The sequence below is a fragment of the Papio anubis genome, chromosome 16 (assembly GCF_008728515.1).
Source record: "Papio anubis isolate 15944 chromosome 16, Panubis1.0, whole genome shotgun sequence".
NCBI classification, from domain to species: Eukaryota; Metazoa; Chordata; class Mammalia; order Primates; family Cercopithecidae; genus Papio; species Papio anubis.
The window spans coordinates 38,357,667-38,375,711 of record NC_044991.1 but is presented as its reverse complement, the minus strand read 5'-3'; the positions used below and the strand labels follow the sequence as shown (position 1 = coordinate 38,375,711).

Below are 18,045 nucleotides of genomic sequence, written 5' to 3'. Positions count from 1 at the left end.
CCTTTTAGGGGAAAATAACCTTAAAAATATAGTTCTAGTCCTTGGGCAGTGAACAAAGAAAAAATATGCTTGAGAAACAGTCCAGGTTAAAGGAAAACTCTCAGATCGGTTAATGTAGTCAAATTTTTGCTTGAGAATGTGAGCAACATATCAGCAAATATATTCATTCTTGTGCTACTCTTCATTATTTAGCATAGGGCTACCTTAGGTGTTTCTACATGTGCTCTAAACCAAGAGTGAGTTTAACATGTCAGCAGTGAGGAGTAGACATTTTCTTTTTTTTTTTTTTTGAGACGGAGTCTTGCTCAGTCGCCCAGGCTGGAGTGCGGTGGCCCGATCTCGGCTCACTGCAAGCTCCGCCTCCTGGGTTCTCGCCATTCTCCTGCCTCAGCCTCCCAAGTAGCTGGGACTACAGGCGCCCACCACCTCGCCCGGCTAGTTTTTTGTATTTTTAGTAGAGACGGCGTTTCACCATGTTAGCCAGGATGGTCTCGATCTCCTGACCTTGAGATCCGCCCGTCTTGGCCTCCCAAAGTGCTGGGATTACAGGCGTGAGCCACCGCGCCCGGCCGACATTTTCTACTATAGCACACTGGGAGATGTTTACTGGTACTCTAGGTAGAAATTACTCCATTGTCCACTAAGTTTGGGAAATAATATAGCAACATTGCTACCGGAGATACATAATGTACAGAAGTCTAACTGTAAAGAGATTTGATTAGCGAGACTTAAGTCTTAGTCCAGATTTTCCCAAATTTGTGTGAACATGGGACATCATTTTTCATAGCACACATGTAAACAAGCCATTATTCTTTGAACAAGCTATTACAAACTCACTCTGGAGAACTGATGAGTGCCTAACTGAAATTAGACTAAATTCCTCTTGGTGAACAATGTTTTCTGAACCTTGTTCAGAAATAGAATCACTGCAAATTTTTTTCCAAATAATGTTCTAAAAAGCACTTAATGTAACTGGCCACTAGTAATAAGGTAAGGTAAATTAATCCACTCACATTTAATTCTACAAGGAATGAAACTATTTTTAAAAGTGGCTTAGAACAAACACTTTACTGAGCACTTACTATGCACCCACCAGGTATATTCCTTTTATAATGTAATCTTCAAAATGAGTTGTCAAAGTATTGGCCCATTTTGTGAATGAGGAAAATGAAAATTAAGTTATATAATCACGAGTGGCAGAGCTGGGAAATGAACTCAAGTCTGTCACTCTGAAGACACGAAAAAGTTACACATTTCAGATGAATGCATAAACTATCTTTATGGTTATGACATGAAAAGTTACTGTAGAATATTACCTTAATTACATTTTCTAATGCATGATGTGGACAGACGCTAGAAAAGTTTGGACTCAGTTGGAAAAAGAAATCCAGCAGTTAAAAAAGTCCTTTACTTGCAATCCCCACCCCTAGCTAACCCAAGAGCATTTAAAAAATAACTTAAAAAGTAGCTATCAAAGATACCAATCAGTTTCTTACTGGTGAAATATGTAAGAACTTCCAGGAGTCACAAGAGTTCCAAACAATTAATTTATAAAAATAACAAAACATTTGTCAATATGAAAAAAAGATCAGGATTCACTCTCATCGACGTCCTCATCTGGATGGTGCTCAGCATCCTCTTTTTCCTGCTGCTGTTTCTTCCACAGTTTGGCCATGGCCAGGAGTTTGAGGTTAGGCTGGTTGGCAGCATCTTCTGGAAAGATGTAATCAAAGTATTCTTCCCAGCCTGCATCAGACTACAGAAATAAAACAATGAAAAGATAAGCAAACGTGGGTGATACACTCACATATCAGAATGAAGGTTTTTTACTGGAAATCCGAAGGATTACCTCCATTTTACAAAACAACATCAAAGTCTACTACAGAAAGAACAAGGGCTGGGTCTGAAAGACTGGGAATGAGTAAACAGCAACTGTAGCTCAGTGAGAACTAAAGTGGTAGAAAAAAAATTCTAAAAATCTAAGCATAGCTCTTCTGCAGCCAACCAAGATGTTCAGTGTCTCCAACTACATTGTGCAGTCTTAGGTTTAAGAAAATGTTTAACGATTTTTACATAATATTCATCCAGTAGCAAAAGTCATATATCTGTGCATTATTATTCCAACTCCCTAGCCTCCCATCCTTACCTCCTATCAGTCACTGATTTCACTTTCCAAATACTGTTCTAACAGGCCCTGTGGCCCTGTTCTAGTTCCAGCTTCCATGTCTTGCTCAGCTTATAAAAACTGCTTCCTGATGGGTCTTCTTTCTCCAGTCTAAGCCCCTTGAGCCTACCAGTATGAGATGCCAGCAATCTGGTCACGTCAGTTTATGCAAAACAGCCTTCACTGACTCCCACCAAACTCCTTCTTATCGCCTACAAGCCTTCTCTGGATAGGCTGCTATCTGAAAGTTCGCTTCTGTCTTCCTCCACGCTGACTTCCTATTTAATGCTCTAAAAATATCACACTTCATGAAGTTTCCAGACTCAATCGTCACCAAAACACCTTTGCCAACCCCTTCTCATTCTCCACCTCTGACTGGACCATATGCTCTACCCCGTGTTTCCATAACAGCCAGATTGCAACCATCTCCTACTCCAGGTGGTCTGCTTCCATTCTAAGATTGTACATATGCCACTTAAAAGTCTACATTTCAAAGTCAGACGTGTTTCTACTCATGTGACGTGAGATGAACAGTCCCAGGGCAGAGATCTTACCCCATCGTCCGTCTGGACCTTTCTTCTCTTCTTGACTTTCTCTGGCATGAGTTTGTCTACTCTCTCCTTATCTGAAGCTGTTCCAAATTCCTCTTCAAAACTTCGCCAAGATTCCAGCAGCATAAGTCTCTCTTCCTTTTCTTCACAGTTTCGCATGGTTTTGTTAGCTTCTTCATAAATTTGTCTGCATTTAGCCAAACTTCCTTCTTTTCCTGAAGACAACTCAAACTGAGCAAAGCTGATCCATACCTTTAAAAAAAGTTATTATTGAACCAAATTAACCATGTCACTCAGAAGACACTAATGTAGTAATAATAAAGCGAATTCCCAGTTAATGACATTGGAAAGATGTGTTCATTACTAGTGTTTCACAGATTAAAACAATGAATATATGCTTCAATACAAACACTGAAAATATGTCATTCTACATTCTACAGTTAAATGTCTGACATAGTTTTAAACTCTTGAAAAGAGTTTAACTTGGCTGGGCGCAGTGGCTCACGCCTGTAATTCCAGCACTTTGGGAGGCTGAGGCGGGCAGATCACAAGGTCAAGAGATTGAGACCATCCTGGCCAACAGGTGACCCCATCTCTACTAAAAATAGAAAAATTAGCTTGGGCGTGATGGCGCACACCTCTACTCCCAGCTACTCAGGAGGCTGAGGCAGGAGAATTGCTTGAACCCGGGAGGAGGAGGTTGCAGTAAGCCAAGATTGCGCCACTGCCTTCCAGCCTAGCGACAGAGTGAGACTGTCTCAAAAAAAAAAAAAAAAAATTTAACTTTTTCTCAATCTTGTGATACCCAAGCTATTCACATGCAACATAAACAATGACCTGGTATAAACGTAACATTCGAAAGTCCTCTGAGACTCATGTTTCTCTTAAGAAGCAAGGAAGTCATTTAAAACAAAACAAAACAAAACAAAAAACAAAAAAACCCCACACACTTAAAATACAGAAATAGAGTATTTTCTTCAGGACTGCCGATTCAAGCAAAATGAAAGATCATCTACAAAGCAAAAGGATACCTTGACATGCTGCGTCCTTTGAAGCAACCGTCGGTAAAGGTTTCGTGTTCTTTCCGTTTCTTCCTGCTCAATTTCAAAATCAATATATGATTTCCAAAGCACCTAAGAAAGACAAGTAAATTGGTCAGTCCTGACATTTGCAAAGCAGCATGCCCCCAGCCAAAGCACAGCTTAAGTATCACTCTAACCTACATCTAGGAACATAGGAGTTTTACAGAACAACTAAAGAACACATGTGGATAAGACAAGTAACATTGGTATCTATAAGCTGGCCAAAACTTGGCTAGAATTTCAGATTACGGAAAAAGGGCCTTAGATTCAGTCTTAGAGATTCTCTTTGGAAGTTTTTCAAATGGTTGACTTATCAAGAGCTGAGAAACTTGCCAAGCATCTCCCAGGTACTCTTTCATATTCCAGCCACACGCAGTTGAGCTTCCGGAGAGAAAATAGGCCCAGGTTAGCCAGTATGTATGTTCTTACCTCTACTGTACACTCTTTGTTATTATGAGAGTTCAATGCAACAAGCATTCACTGAACAGGTGAGCACTGGCTCGGTGCAGCCTGGCAGGGCATAAGGATGAATAAACCGTGGCCTGGACACCTGAGACCTGGCAGTCTGGTGGAGGAGCTGAGGACAACTGACAAACTCAGTGATACCCAAAGCTCCGCCTTAACGCAGTCAGGGGGCCAAACCATTAAATGCGGGGTCATGTCAGTGCATGAGATTAACAAAACAACTGGGTGAGTTCTACGGCTCCTGTGAGATTCAAATCGGTCCTAGCTGTGGTTTGGTGCTACCTTGTGGGTCAAGCTTAACTACTGAAGGCAGGCGACGACTTTCAGGACAGTGACAACAGTAGTTGCAAGGACATCCTGGTTTAGAGAATACAGGGATATGTGTTCCCACCTCCATCCCCCTTGTTCTCCAGGTGGGCCAGCCTGCTGGCTGCTGCTTTGCCTGGCGTCTTCCCCAGCCCCTTTAGGTTTCCCTGTTGGAGAGGGGCATCACCCACCCACGCCCACGATATCCCAATTCATCCTGGGCATCATCCTGGATGTCTACTGTGTTCTGGTATCTAACAGGAGGGGTACTTCCCCTGTCCCCGACAGTCACCTTTCCACATACAAGCCTAATCTGAGCAGAAGAGACTAAGTTAGCTAGATCATCTTTATACTCTAAAATACACCCACATTTAGATGGTCATCTAAAGTAAGACTAAACAAGTATCTTAAAATGGTATTTGACTTGAGATGCTCACCTCTGGCATGTCTAAACGTGGCTGACTGATGGCTAATTCATAGATTGCCCGTGCTCTGTCAATATCACCAAGGATTGTCTCTAATTCAGCAAATTTAATCCACGAGGTACAATTTTCAGGTCCGAATTCCAGGAACTTTTCATAAAGCTTCCGGCATCTGTCAAATTCTCGAAGCTGTAGCTCCAACTCTATGTAAACTTTAAATAATTTGTTTTTTGGACATTTGCCTATGGAAGTTCCCTGGAAAATAAAATAACCAGACCACTGTGATACTGTAGTGGATTCAATTTGTGCAGTTATTGCACTGCCCTAGAGGCTGTCCTCTGCTGAGGAAGAATCTTGCAAAGTCAACGTGGCCTACCGTTCTTTCCCTCTGTGGTATCACAATGTTTACTGGTTCTTGACAAAAGGCTGAAGGAAACTCCTCTAATTCATTCAGCAAGAGGCAGTGTTCCAGAATTGTTTGGGCAACTAAATAAAATAAGATTTGAAAGTTTCTCAGGATCTCCTAGGGAATATGGATGTCAGATGCATAACACCTCCTATAAATAAAAAGGACAAGGCATGGTGGCTCATGCCTGTAATTGCAGTATTCTGAGAGGCCAACGTGGGAGGATTATTTCAGCCCAGGAGGCAGAGTTTGCAGTGAGCCAAGATTGTGCCACTGCATTCCAGCTTGCGGAACAGAGCGAGACCCTGTCTCAAAAACAAAAAACAAAAAACAAAAAAACCAACAAACAGGAAAAGAAAAAAAAAAAGGAAAAAAAAAAGTAGAACAATTAAAAGTGCATTTAATACACCAAAAAGCTTGCACAGGATCAGATTACCAATTCTAGTCTGTGGAAAGATCTAGTAACTGGTAGCGAGAGAAGTTTCCAATATTGAAACAAAATGTAATTTGCCCCAGGTGATAAGAATAATTTACGCATTATTAGTCAGTGTTTTTACAGAGGATGCATGTTTTCTAACATGTCCCAGGCTATAAGGGTATAATACTTCTGTCACTTTTTAAAGTAGGAATTGTATAACTTCCAAGCACCAAGACTTTAATTTCTTTCTCATAGAACTTAATCAGACATCTTGATCCTTTCTTTACTTACCAATGCTCTTCTGGCTAATGACAGATTCTTCTGTCGTATTTCAAACTGTGCATACAGTATCCACATTTTGGCAAATGTGAACTAGAAAACAAAAGCACAAAAATATCTAGCTTAAAAGCCTCATCCAAATTAAATTGAATTAAAGTAAATTTAAATTAACCAAGGCCATTGGTAATTCTATTTCTCTAAAACTTCAGAGTAAGAGGAATGTACTCTGCTTATTTACAAGCAAAAAAGACCACATTCATTTCACAACAGCTAGAAACCCACATCCCATGATCCAGATACTGTACTGTACTGCCTGGCATGGTAGCCTCTCCTCAGAATCATGATCCAAATACCGTACTGTACTGCACGGCATGGTAGCCCCTACTCAGAACAGACTTTGTTTTGTAGGCATGCTTGTATGTGGGCAGAATGTCCTACCTCTATTCTGAAAAGTAACTCTGTCAGCACTTCTACAGAAGGAAACACGTTTTGTTTCTCGTGCTGGGAAACAAGGCAGAGGTAACATCTCAACCATCTACACAAGGGGCACACTGATCTGGGCATGCACACACTCACTGTTACCTACAAATCTGCCTCTGTGTCCCCGACACATGTTGTGTGCTCTCTGCATGGAAATCTTTCTCCCTCCACTCAGACTATTCAAATTACCGAGCCTTCTCTGAATTTCTTTTGTTTGTCAATGCAGGCAGTCCTCCGACCTAGACTGTGAGCTGTTTTCAGAGGCAAGGCGCGTATCTCAGTTTTATTTATGTTGTCCATGGTGGGTCAGGGAAGTATTTTATCAATCAATATTATTTCACTGAATTACTTCACAAGTAACAGAAGAGGATTCTGACCTGTTGGAAATGGAACACTTTAGAGCAAACATACCTTTTTGTGAGGAATTAGTTCCAAAGAGGCTTGATACACCTGTCTTGTCCTCTCAGGATCCTGTATTAGGATAAGAAATTTTCACAAAATACTGAAGTCTGCTGCTAACACTCCTTTTACTAGTTACTAATTTTACTGATACTAGTAAAAATGTACATGCCCAAAACTGAGTATGTTTCACAAGTTGTTACTTGCAAACCCTGATTTATGATCTAAAGTATGAACGGCCATGAAACTTCAGTTTAAGAATCACCAACAAGACACGAAACTCTAAGCCCTTCTTTGTAGAAAGCCTTTTTGCCTGATGGCAGAAAGAAACAAAGACATTTCGTAGTCTCAGATCAAACCCAGAAGGTTAATACAAATGATTTCTGAAAATGCCACTTGATTTTTCCTAAAAGCAAAAATGCATAATCTAGCCATAATTACCCCTATTAATGAGCAAATCCAGGAAACTATATTTAATTAAACTAAGGGCTGGTTCACCGTTCTCTTTCAAGTTCCAAGTGATATCTTGTTGTGCCTCAAGTAAAAATCAAACCAAAATAAGAAAAGCCCCTCACGTGTGGCCATAACAAGCACAGAGAGTTTAAAATGTTGCAGAGTGAACATATAACTGTATGGCTTGAACAGAAGCCCATAAAAATTTAAAACTAAATTTCCTTGTTTCAAGAATTATAAATATCCACAATAGGTGAGCTGTGAATACAGAGGAGAGGAAACCATTAACAGCTGACACATAATTCTGTTTTTTCACCTTTGCCTCCAATTCTTCATAGAGTGCATAGTTGATCCAAAGATAAATGTAGCGCTTCCAGTGCCTCTTCTCCTGAATGGGTGGGACATTGGCAATGGCCCTTTCATAGACTTCTCTCACGGCTTCAGCTTCTGCATCACTTTCTACCAAGCGCAAGTAATCAAACCATGCATCGTAATTGTGTGGATTCGCCTAGAAAGACAACCAGTTTAATAAATAAAAAACAAAACCAAGAGCTGCACTTGCCAGGTTAAGCAAGCTGAAAAAAGGCATCAGGCCGACTCTCTACATTTTAGCACCTTTTCTTCTAAATTTTACATGTTCTCTCATTTTAAAAACACCATCCCTGAGACTGCATAAATAGAAAAGACACAGGAATACAGAGGTTAGATTACTGGCCAGGTGTCCCACAGCAAGGACCCCTTCATCTATAGTCATCACTCTCATGATAGTCAATAATTAGATGACTATTCTTACCAATGCATTTGCTTAAATATGTGACTATGTATCATTATGTCTGTAACAACAATAGAATTATATCATGCTCACAATTGTTAAACTTGCCTTTCCAATTAACAGTAATTCATCTTTCACATATCTTGCTAACCTACCACCACATTTAATAACAGATTTAGTCCTTTGCTTGGAGGTATCTTAATTAACTTGACTAAGTAAGAGTATTTTTTATTTATTTTTATTTTTATTTTTGAGATGGAGTCTGGCTCTGTCGCCCAGGCTGGAATGCAGTGGCGCAATCTTGGCTCACTGCAAGCTCCGCCTCCCGGGTTCATGCCGTTCTCCTGCCTCAGCCGCCCATGTAGCTGGGACTACAGGCACCCACCACCACGCCCGGCTAATTTTTAAGCAAGAGTATTTTTAAATACATAGCAGAATACTGAAGGAAAATGCTATTCTCTTTGAATTGAAATCAAAATAGTACATTACAGAAAAAGAGATGCCAGTGGAACCCTGTCTAGCATACATCTTTTGTTCAGGCAGTTAAGCTCAAAGGTGATGTGCAAAACAGGTTTTTGGACCAATCTCTGACTCTTCCACCTTCTTCCAACAATGAGCTCGAATGGAGTCCACATTTCTTTTGCTCCAGTTCTACACACAGTCAGCAATCAACAAAATAACTTACAATATGTAAGTGGCAGACCAAATCCAAGTGTTGTTTGCTTGCCTTTTCTATCAGCCTTGTTTACTCCTACTTGTCTGAAATAGCTGCCAGTTGATCACAGGCACATCATCAAGAGATTAATCACTGGTAGTGCTAACTTGCTATGATTCATCTTAGTGTTGCTAGTATTGATGAGCACATCTTGGGTTATCTGCAGAGTTGACCATCCACACCAGCGCTCACCTTTACTTCTTCTTCGTACTGGAATCTCCGTTTGCTCACGATGATATCTTCAATACCCCGCCTATCACCAAACTTCTTCTCAAAGATGGTATAATTTTTAAAGAGTTCTTGGGCATCTTGTTTTGAAATTCTGTCCAGGGCATACTTGTAAATCACTCGTACCCTTTCAAACTAAATGCAGACAGGATGATTACCTTCTATAACACAATATTCTCATGACAGTCACAAGTAGGAGAGTAAATGTACCAAAATATTACTTATAAGTTAGAATTTGAGGCCTCATAATGTCCTGAGTAAGATGCTTTTCTCCATTTTGTTGAAGGTATCTCTGTCAGGATAGACCAGTACCCTGCTTTGAGCTCCACATTTAATACTGTCTACCTAACTAACACTGCCAATTGGATGTCTACTGCACATCTCAAACAGGTCCAAAACTGAGCTTGTTTCTTCCCCACTCAACCTGGGACTCTCCCCATCTTCCCAATCTTAGTAGGCAAGGCCTAACCTACAGTCACATACTTGCTCACGCCAAAGCCTTCAGGTGATCCTCAATTCCTCTTTTTCCCTCATTCTCCATATTCACTCTTGCAACATGCCCTGCCATTTCAATCTCTTCCACACAGCCCTTCGCTCGTCCCCAGCCCCCAGCCATCAAGCTCCACTGTTTACCTGGACCACTTCAAAAGTCTCCTCACTAGTCTCCCCTGGTTCCACTTTTGCCATCCACCCCCATATATTCTCCATGAATTAGCCAGAGGCTCTCTTTAAAATATAAATCATATCCAATCACTGTCCGCTTAAAACCTTTTAATGCTTCCTGCTGGCCCGAACAGAATGTGAACTCCCTAGCATGGTCTGTGCAAGACCTTGTATAGACTGAGTATCTCTTGTCTGAAATATTTGGTACTGGACATGTTTTGGATTTGGGATGTTTTCCCAGTTTTGGAATATTTGCATTATACTTACTGGTTCAGCATCCCTAATCCAAAAACCCAAAGTCTGAAACGTTCCAATGAACATTTCCTTTGAGTGTCATGTCAGCACTCAACAAGTTTCACATTTTGAGTTTCAGATTTTCAGACTGGGAATGCTCAAACCTGTATTTGGATGGATCTCAATTCTGTATTATTTGAACTGCCTTTTTTTTTTTTTTTTTTAAAGAAATGGGGTCTTGCTCTGTCACCCAGGCTAGAGTGCAATGGCACAACCATAGCTCACTGTAGTCTCAAACCCCTAGGCTCAGGTGACACTCCTGCCTCAGTTTCCCAAGTAGCTGGGACTGTAGGCGTGCGCCACTATGCCCACTCAATTTTTTTTTTTTTTAGAGACAGGGTCTCACTATGTTGCCCAGGCTGGTCTCAAACTCCTGGCCTCCAGTGATCCTCCTGCCTCAGCCTCTCAATATTTGAGCTATTTTCATAGGAACAAGGGAAAAAAAGAAATATCTTATTTGTAGGGCAATGTCTATTTCCATTCTAAATTTTGTTTTCTGTTCTGGGGCTTTATGCTTTTTGTTTCCCACATTTATTATCTGTTAAGTCCTTTACTTAGGATGCTAAAAGACTAGCTCTCAGTTTACGGGCATTCAGACTAAAAGACTTAATTTTCAAACAAAGCACAATAAAATTAAGACAGGTATAATACAATCTATAATCAGCTCCCATCTGTAGCTTAGTCACATATATACGCTGTTCTCTGCGAGAAGTTGTGTTTTTTGCATTTTGAAAACATCTCCAGGGATATGTCAGTAAGAAAAAATGGAAATGAACTCACCATGCACAAAATGTAATCTTTGCTAAGCTGTTTCACAGTACAATGAAGTTAAGTATACTTACCTCTTTCTGATTTTCTTCAAACTTGGCAAAGGCGACATACAGGTGCTCATCCATATGTTCATCTCCAAAGAATTCCACAGCTCTCTCATACACCTTCCGTGCGTGGGCAAAATAAGCATGTTTTTCTTCAAAGCGGGCATACTTGATCCAGTTCTTAACATCAGGGTGCACAAGGACAAGTGCAAGGGGATTAAGGAAATACCAGGCAAAACAGCATGGCTTAAAAAAATGGTAAGTAAACACCAAAACCATACCAAAGCCTGAAACCCCACCAATTCAAACTACAATTTTAGGGGAATAAAACACACAAAAGCGTAGAACTAAACAGTGGCTTCCGTGAGAGCAGGGCCATGCTTATTCATCTCTATTTTCCTCCAGTGCTTAGTTAAGATTTTAGTGGTGGGTACAAACTTGAGTTTGGAAGTAAAGAAAAATCTCAACCCAGGTTACCAACCATGTGATCTCGGATAAGTCACCAAACTTGTCAAAGTCTCAGCTATTTCATTTGTAAACAGGGAAATATAATGCCAGCCTCACTGGATTACTGCCAGCTTTAAATGAGAAAATGTATGTAAAGCCCTTAGCACTGTTTCTGGCCAAAAGAACATAGCACTGTAAGTAGTCAATAATGGTCTGTTCAATAAATGGCACCAATTATATTAAAATATTAATACTTGAACTAATAATTAAGAAAAAATGTTATAAAAAGCAAACTGTTAACTAGAGTCAAAGCAGAAAGTTTTGAATTGCCATTTCAATCTATCTTCCTTGAATAAATCATTAATTTCCAAAGTAATAATACATTCAAATATGGCAAAGAAGTTAAGAGCATCAGTTCTGAAGCTGCTCTACTAGGTTCACATTCTATTCCCATCAGCACCTGTGAGAACCTAGTCAAGCTACTTAATCTCTCATGCCTCAGCTCCCTCATCTGAAGGATGGAGAAGTTCCTACACTGCAAGGTTGTTATGAGGATTACACCACAATATTTGTAAAGTACTTAGAATAATGCCTGGCACATAGCAAGTACTATAAAAGCTTTTGTCAAACTAATAATATTAAAATTACTAGACATAATTAAGATCTTAACACTGTCACCTAAAGAGAGAAGAGTAAAAAAATAAAAAGATCTTAATACTGCATTGTAAAGTTGATTCTCATTATTTGTGGTAGTTATGTTCTATGTAGTCACTGCAAACACTTAATTATTGAGTATTGAACCACTGTGCCTAGGGGAAACATGTATATATACAATCTCACATTCATGATCATCTTAAATCCTAAAAAGAACTCATCCTAGCAGATTCTATCTTCATTATTTTGTAAGAAAAGTGATTCAGAAATGTTAAGCGATTGGACTGAGGCTGCCCCACTGACAGATTCAAACTCCCCAACTGGCCCCAGGGCCGGAGCTCCTTGCACTACATGGCACTGGCCCTTCCTGTCTCCAAGCTCTGGGCATGGTTATACGAGGTTAAGACCAGAAGGCAGAGCCTCGCCTTGCTGGACTTCATGCTGTGTGCATGTCCACAAATGACTGTGAAAGTGCCACAATTACTGATTTTTGGGGTTACAAATAAATTTTAGCAAATATGTGATTTTGCTAATATGGAATCTGTGAATAATGAGGAATGACTGTACTTCAGTTTCTAAAAGTGCTTTCATGTGTATCATTTAATCTTCACAACAGCCCAACAAAGGTGTTTTTATTCTTGTTTTTAAGAAGAGGACACGAAGACTCAAAGGAGTTAAATGACTCACTGGAGCCACACAGCCAATAAAGAGTAAACCTTTGATGAACTCCAGTAACGGTAGTAATGACCAACACAAACCTTAGAAAAACAGGACTGGCAAGGGCAGCCAGAACCTTAGTACAGTTAGTCCTCCAGCCATGGGTTCCATATCTGTAGATTCAACCAACCCGAGATAAAGTATTCATGAGAAAAAAGTGCTTCTATACTGAACATGTAGTTTTTTTGGTTATTATACCTTAAAATACACAGAGTAACAATTATTTACATAACATTCACATTACATTAGGTATAAGTAATCTAGAGATTATTTCAATTATATGGGGGGCTATGCATACGTTACATGCAGATACTACATCATTTTATATCAGGGACTTAAGCATCACCGATTTTGGCATCTCCTTGATGTCCTGGAAACAATCCCCCAGGAATATCATTTTCCACGAGGAAACATTAGTTTTCAGCACTACAATAAAATAAACCCAAACTCTCACTAGAAAAGACTAATTATCCAGATCACAAATTTTCATTCTGACCAATCTCTTTCCCTACAAAACATAGGGAAGCTGATAAACTGGCATTCTTGACTTCTAGTCTGATGTCAATGACTGTGTGTCCTGACCATGAGACACCTCTACAGGAGCAGCAGCACCCAGGACAATCATGGCACCACACAGTTCTCGTCCAAAGGATATATCGCTCATAAATGGTGCGGGCCCGATCCACCTCTTTGTATCTCAGTTCAAAGTTGATGTAGGAGTGCCAGGCTTGCTCCTCAGGCTGCCACTCCATCCAGCGCTCAAACACCTGCCGGGCACCGGCAATGTTTCCCAACATTTCCTCCATGTATGTGTACTTGTACCTTTAACAAAATCACCCGAAAATATCTGCTGTGGTTTAGTTCTCCCATTGTTGAATGGGAAGAAGATTTAAGATTTTATCTTTCTTAAAGGTTAAATCGAACATGTTTTGTTATTGAAATATAAATCTGAAAAAGCGTGAACCATTGGAAAAAAAGATTTTTTATTAAAAGTTGCCTAGTTCAACAAGAAGCTTATGAACAAAGATTGCAACCAAAATTTTAGTTTTGATTACATAGCTGTAGAACATCACAATTATGACTTAACAGACTATGGGACATTAAAAAGCATTTATGTTTAAAGAAAAAGTAGGATGTAAAATTAAACTATCATCATGTAAATAAAATAAATACAGAAAATGTGGAACTTTTCTAGTCTACAAAAGGCTGTTTTATCAGAAACTTACCAGAACTGATTGACTCGAGGCAGCGTTGTTATGGCCCGGTCCCAGATATTTCGAGCATGGTTGACTTGGCGATTCTTCATCTCCATTTCTGCATATTTCAGCCACAGTGTAATATTTCGATAGTCTACATCTAAAGCACGCTCGTATATGGATCGAGCCCTTAAGAAGCAAGATTTGCAGGGCATCAAAAGTAGTGTAGACAACACATGCAGCGGTTATTTTACACTATCTGTAATGCCCTGATGTTTTATTAGGTGTCTACCATGAGCCAGGTTCTGGGCATAAGATGATGAAAAGATACAATGCTCTCAAGTACCTTACAAAGTCTTATAGAAAGACATGCATGCAATTATAATGCAATGTGATTTATGTTATAGTCAAGATCTGCACAGGAAGCAGAGAGGAAGAAATGAAAATGTCTGGTGGAAAAGGCTAAGTAGTAGGTAACTCTAGAAACAAGAACTTGAGGAAAGTTCCAATTTTCCAGGAAACTAAGGTTGGTGTGGAGGGGGTGCTCATTCCAGGCAAGGAGAACAGCCAAGCCTCACAATAAGGAGACATGATATATTCAGGGAGTGGCACGTACACAGGCGCAGCGGGGGAAGGAGGTATGAGGGGAGAATGCAGAAAGCGAGACAACAGGAAGGGCCAGACTGCAATTTTTATTTTTTTGGCCATTGGTTTTCAGCTAAAAATTAAAAAAAAAAAATCTCAAAATATAGAAAGCAGATGAAATTGTGCTACTTTAGCTACAGCTGACAAGATCAATCTGTAAAGTCTCTCCCGCCCCTCCCTTCGGGACTATTCTACCCCAGTGCTCTTGAGGCTCTCAAGGGAACCCTAGGGTTTCATGGAACCATAGTTGACAATTTCTACCCGAGGCACAATCTTTTATCTGTGCTTTAACTTTTTCTTCTTTTCTTTTTGGTATCTGTTAACCTATGAATCATTATACACAAAACTACACTTTCAGCAATTTTACCTCTGAATCTCCTTTAGGCTTTCTTCCCATTGTGCGTATTTTATCCAGTTACTAATTACAGTCCTGTTTTTTCTTATGTTATCTTCAAAAGTCTGGAAGAAGGCAAAAAGGGTCAAGTCAAAGGGCAAATGACTAAAAATGACAGCACCCTTGGTCTATTTTAAGTCTTGTACTAAACTGGTTATTCATTTTGTTCATATTTAAGAGAAATTACATCCTGGAATCCTTGAGGAATAAGAAATCCACTACAGAAGATTACAATCAACTAACTGATACTTTAAAAGAGTCTATGCTTGTCCCTAATAAAAAATATTTTGACTATTACCCGTAAGTCCTCTGGTAGAATTTCATATATAACAGAATTCATGCTTTAAAACAGTCCCACATTCTAGAGTGAAGAGGTCAAATCAGATCCCAAAGTCTTCTCATAGTCCTTTTGCAGATCTCAATTCCTTTTCCTTTCTTTTCTTTTTTTTTGAGACAAAATCTCGCTCTGTCGCCCAGGTCGGAGTGCAGTGGCATGATCTCGGCTCACTGCAGACTCTGCGTCCTGAGTTCCTACGATTCTCATGTCAGCCTCCTGAATAGCTAGGATTACAGGCACTTGCCACCACGCCTGGCTAATTTTTGTATTTTTAGTAAAGATGAGGTTTCACCATTTTGGTCAGGCTGGTCTCAAACTCCTGACCTCAGGTGATCAGCCCACCTTGGCCTCCCAAAGTGCTGGGATTACAGGCATGAGCCACAGTGCCCGGCCAGATCTCATTTCTTAACACAGAAGGTGGTATAGACAGAAGTACACAGTCCAGCCTTACTAAGCATACTCTCTTCCAGTTGTCTGTTGTTTCACCTGCTAAACTTCCACCCATTTTTGATTCAGTACCAAAAATTATGCAGATTCAGTTGTTTTATACTTTAACCAGACAACTCAAGGCATATTTTATATAGTTCAGAAAAATGCTGTTATCTGGTAACCAGAAGGACATTATTCATGTGTCTAGGAACACTAACCTCATCTTGCCCTACAGAATCCAACCAGCTTTTCAAACTCTGACTGATACACTCTTAACAATTAGTGGACTGAAAGATACCACACTGACTGACCTTCCTTTTCCTTAGTTTATAATCATTTAATTCTTCTTCATCTGTGATCTTCTGTTGAGGTGGAGGTGGAAGAAGCTCAAGTTCTCTTTCTTTAGCCTCTCTTAAGAGTTGTTCAGCAGTTATCTGTACCTCGGCCGGGGCTTTGTTTTTCACCTTTTAAGAACAAGACATTTCTATTTTTAGTAGATGCTCTTCACACGAGGTTTAAGAAACAAACATACATTTTTTAGGATATGAACTTCATTAGTATTATCACAAGATGCTCTCTTTGTATGACATGTTCCCATTCCTCCATGAGACTAAAAAGAAAAAAAAATACTATGCTTTCTCTCTTATTCATGGTATCTACTACAAAGCCACAGGTAAAAGTCTCAAGAGAAAAAGGTGGCAAAAATAATACCAAGTTTTCCCTTTTAGATGAGTATAATAATAAACTTTGAGGCGGTGTAGGTAAAATTCTGACCAGAGGGTTTATCAAGATGAGTAGCACATCTTATTAATAGCATTATCACCTGCATTTGCAGAATTCTTCAACTTATTTAATGCCCCTGGTGGAAAAGTGGGTATGGTTTTTCACGGAACCTCAAGTCAAAGGCACTATTCAATAAGTTCCCATCATTAGGCTGTAAGTTTCTTGAGGTCTTAGAAGTTTACAGTCTAACGTAGCTTAGAGCTGTGCTGTCCAACACAGTAGCTATGAGTCACATGTGGTGAGCACAAATTGAGGTGGACTGTAAATGTAAAATACACACTGGTTTTGAAGATGAAGTATGAAAAAAAGAACAAACTATCTCACAGTTTTTATACCAATTACATGTTGAAATTATAATATTTTGGATACATTAGTTCAAATAAAATATATATTATCAAAATTAATGTCACTTTTTTTGCTTTGCTTTTACTTTTTAATGTAGATAGGAGAAAATTTAAAATTTCATATGTGCCATGCACTGTATTTCCATTGGACCGGTGATGCCCAATAAAAGTGTACGTAGCTGAATTATAAAAATTGTTATTTAATGCCACGTGTGGAGTAATGATAATAGTGATAGCTCATATTTAATAAGCACTAAGTGCCAGACACAGTGTTACTTGCTCTACATGCATTACTTTTGCGAGTCAGACAAATAGTTATGTAAAGGTCCAGTTCAAGAGAGTCATCTGGGCTCAAGAAAGACTGGAGGGAGGATATCTGTAAAGGCTTCAGACAAATTCTGACACATATTAAGCACTTCGTAAGTATCAGCTATCGAGGGAAATACCAGATAGTAAATCTACTGTTTAATTAACTTATGATACTATACTACTCCTGCCGTCTACTCTCACCCTCCGCTGTCAGCTGGGCTAACTCCTATTCAGTCTTCAAGTCTCAGCTTAAAGGTCATTTCCTCAGCAAAATTTACTTTCAGGAACCCTTCATACGACCCCCTTATTCACGCCCATGGCATATTCTACTTTGCCTCTCAGTAACATCTGGCAAGATCATCTTCATACACACACTCGTGTTTTGAGTACTGCTTCTGGCCAGCGTCCGAGCGTAGCTTCCCAGCGCCCAGTGCAGTGCCTGGGTCAGTAAATCTTCACTGAACCACTCCACTCCTCCTCCCAGCAAAACCACCCCATCGTGCTCCGCGATGACAAGAGCCCGCGCCCCACCACCAGCTGACCCTTCCTCTCCATCTCTCAGGGTGAGCCTTCTCCCCGGCGGGAACACTGTCTCCCGCCCGGGGCACCCCCAGGGCTGAGGGATGCCCCTCTCCTGGGCCACCTCCCACAAGGCCCCTCGCGATCGCCTACCTTGGCCACTTTGGGAATCCGCTGTTTCCCGGCCGCGGTGGAGGCCGCCATGTCTGCAGCAGCGGACCTCGGGGCACCTGTCCCCCGCACGAAAGCTAGAAATCCGCGGTCTGAGAGCTCACCGAAACCACAAAACTTTCCGACAACAAACAGGATCCCGGAATCGGAAGCGGAACTCGCCAGGCTGACCTTTGACCTCTCGCATG

General features: G+C 40.3%; 1 protein-coding gene across 3 annotated transcripts; it reads right to left on the bottom strand.

Annotated features, from left to right (window-relative positions):
• Positions 1 to 1,039: 1,039 nt before the first annotated feature.
• Positions 1,040 to 18,039, bottom strand: CRNKL1 (crooked neck pre-mRNA splicing factor 1). 3 transcript variants are annotated; one of them, XM_003905130.4, is made up of 14 exons: positions 17,840 to 18,039; positions 16,043 to 16,195; positions 14,939 to 15,030; positions 13,957 to 14,115; positions 13,386 to 13,552; positions 10,940 to 11,118; positions 9,105 to 9,275; positions 7,742 to 7,933; positions 6,985 to 7,044; positions 6,106 to 6,186; positions 5,006 to 5,245; positions 3,747 to 3,848; positions 2,719 to 2,967; positions 1,040 to 1,756 (listed from the first exon to the last, which is right to left on the bottom strand). In XM_003905130.4, the coding sequence occupies exons 1-14, from the start codon at positions 17,888 to 17,890 to the stop codon at positions 1,589 to 1,591; spliced, it is 2,064 nt and encodes a 687-aa protein (XP_003905179.1). In that variant the 5' UTR covers positions 17,891 to 18,039; the 3' UTR covers positions 1,040 to 1,588. The 3 variants fall into 3 exon arrangements, with proteins under 3 accessions (XP_003905179.1, XP_021776978.1, XP_021776979.1); XM_021921286.2 differs by lacking the exon at positions 6,985 to 7,044; XM_021921287.2 differs by lacking the exons at positions 14,939 to 15,030; positions 17,840 to 18,039 and having other exon boundaries at positions 16,043 to 16,155.
• Between the last annotated feature and the right edge of the window lie 6 nt (positions 18,040 to 18,045).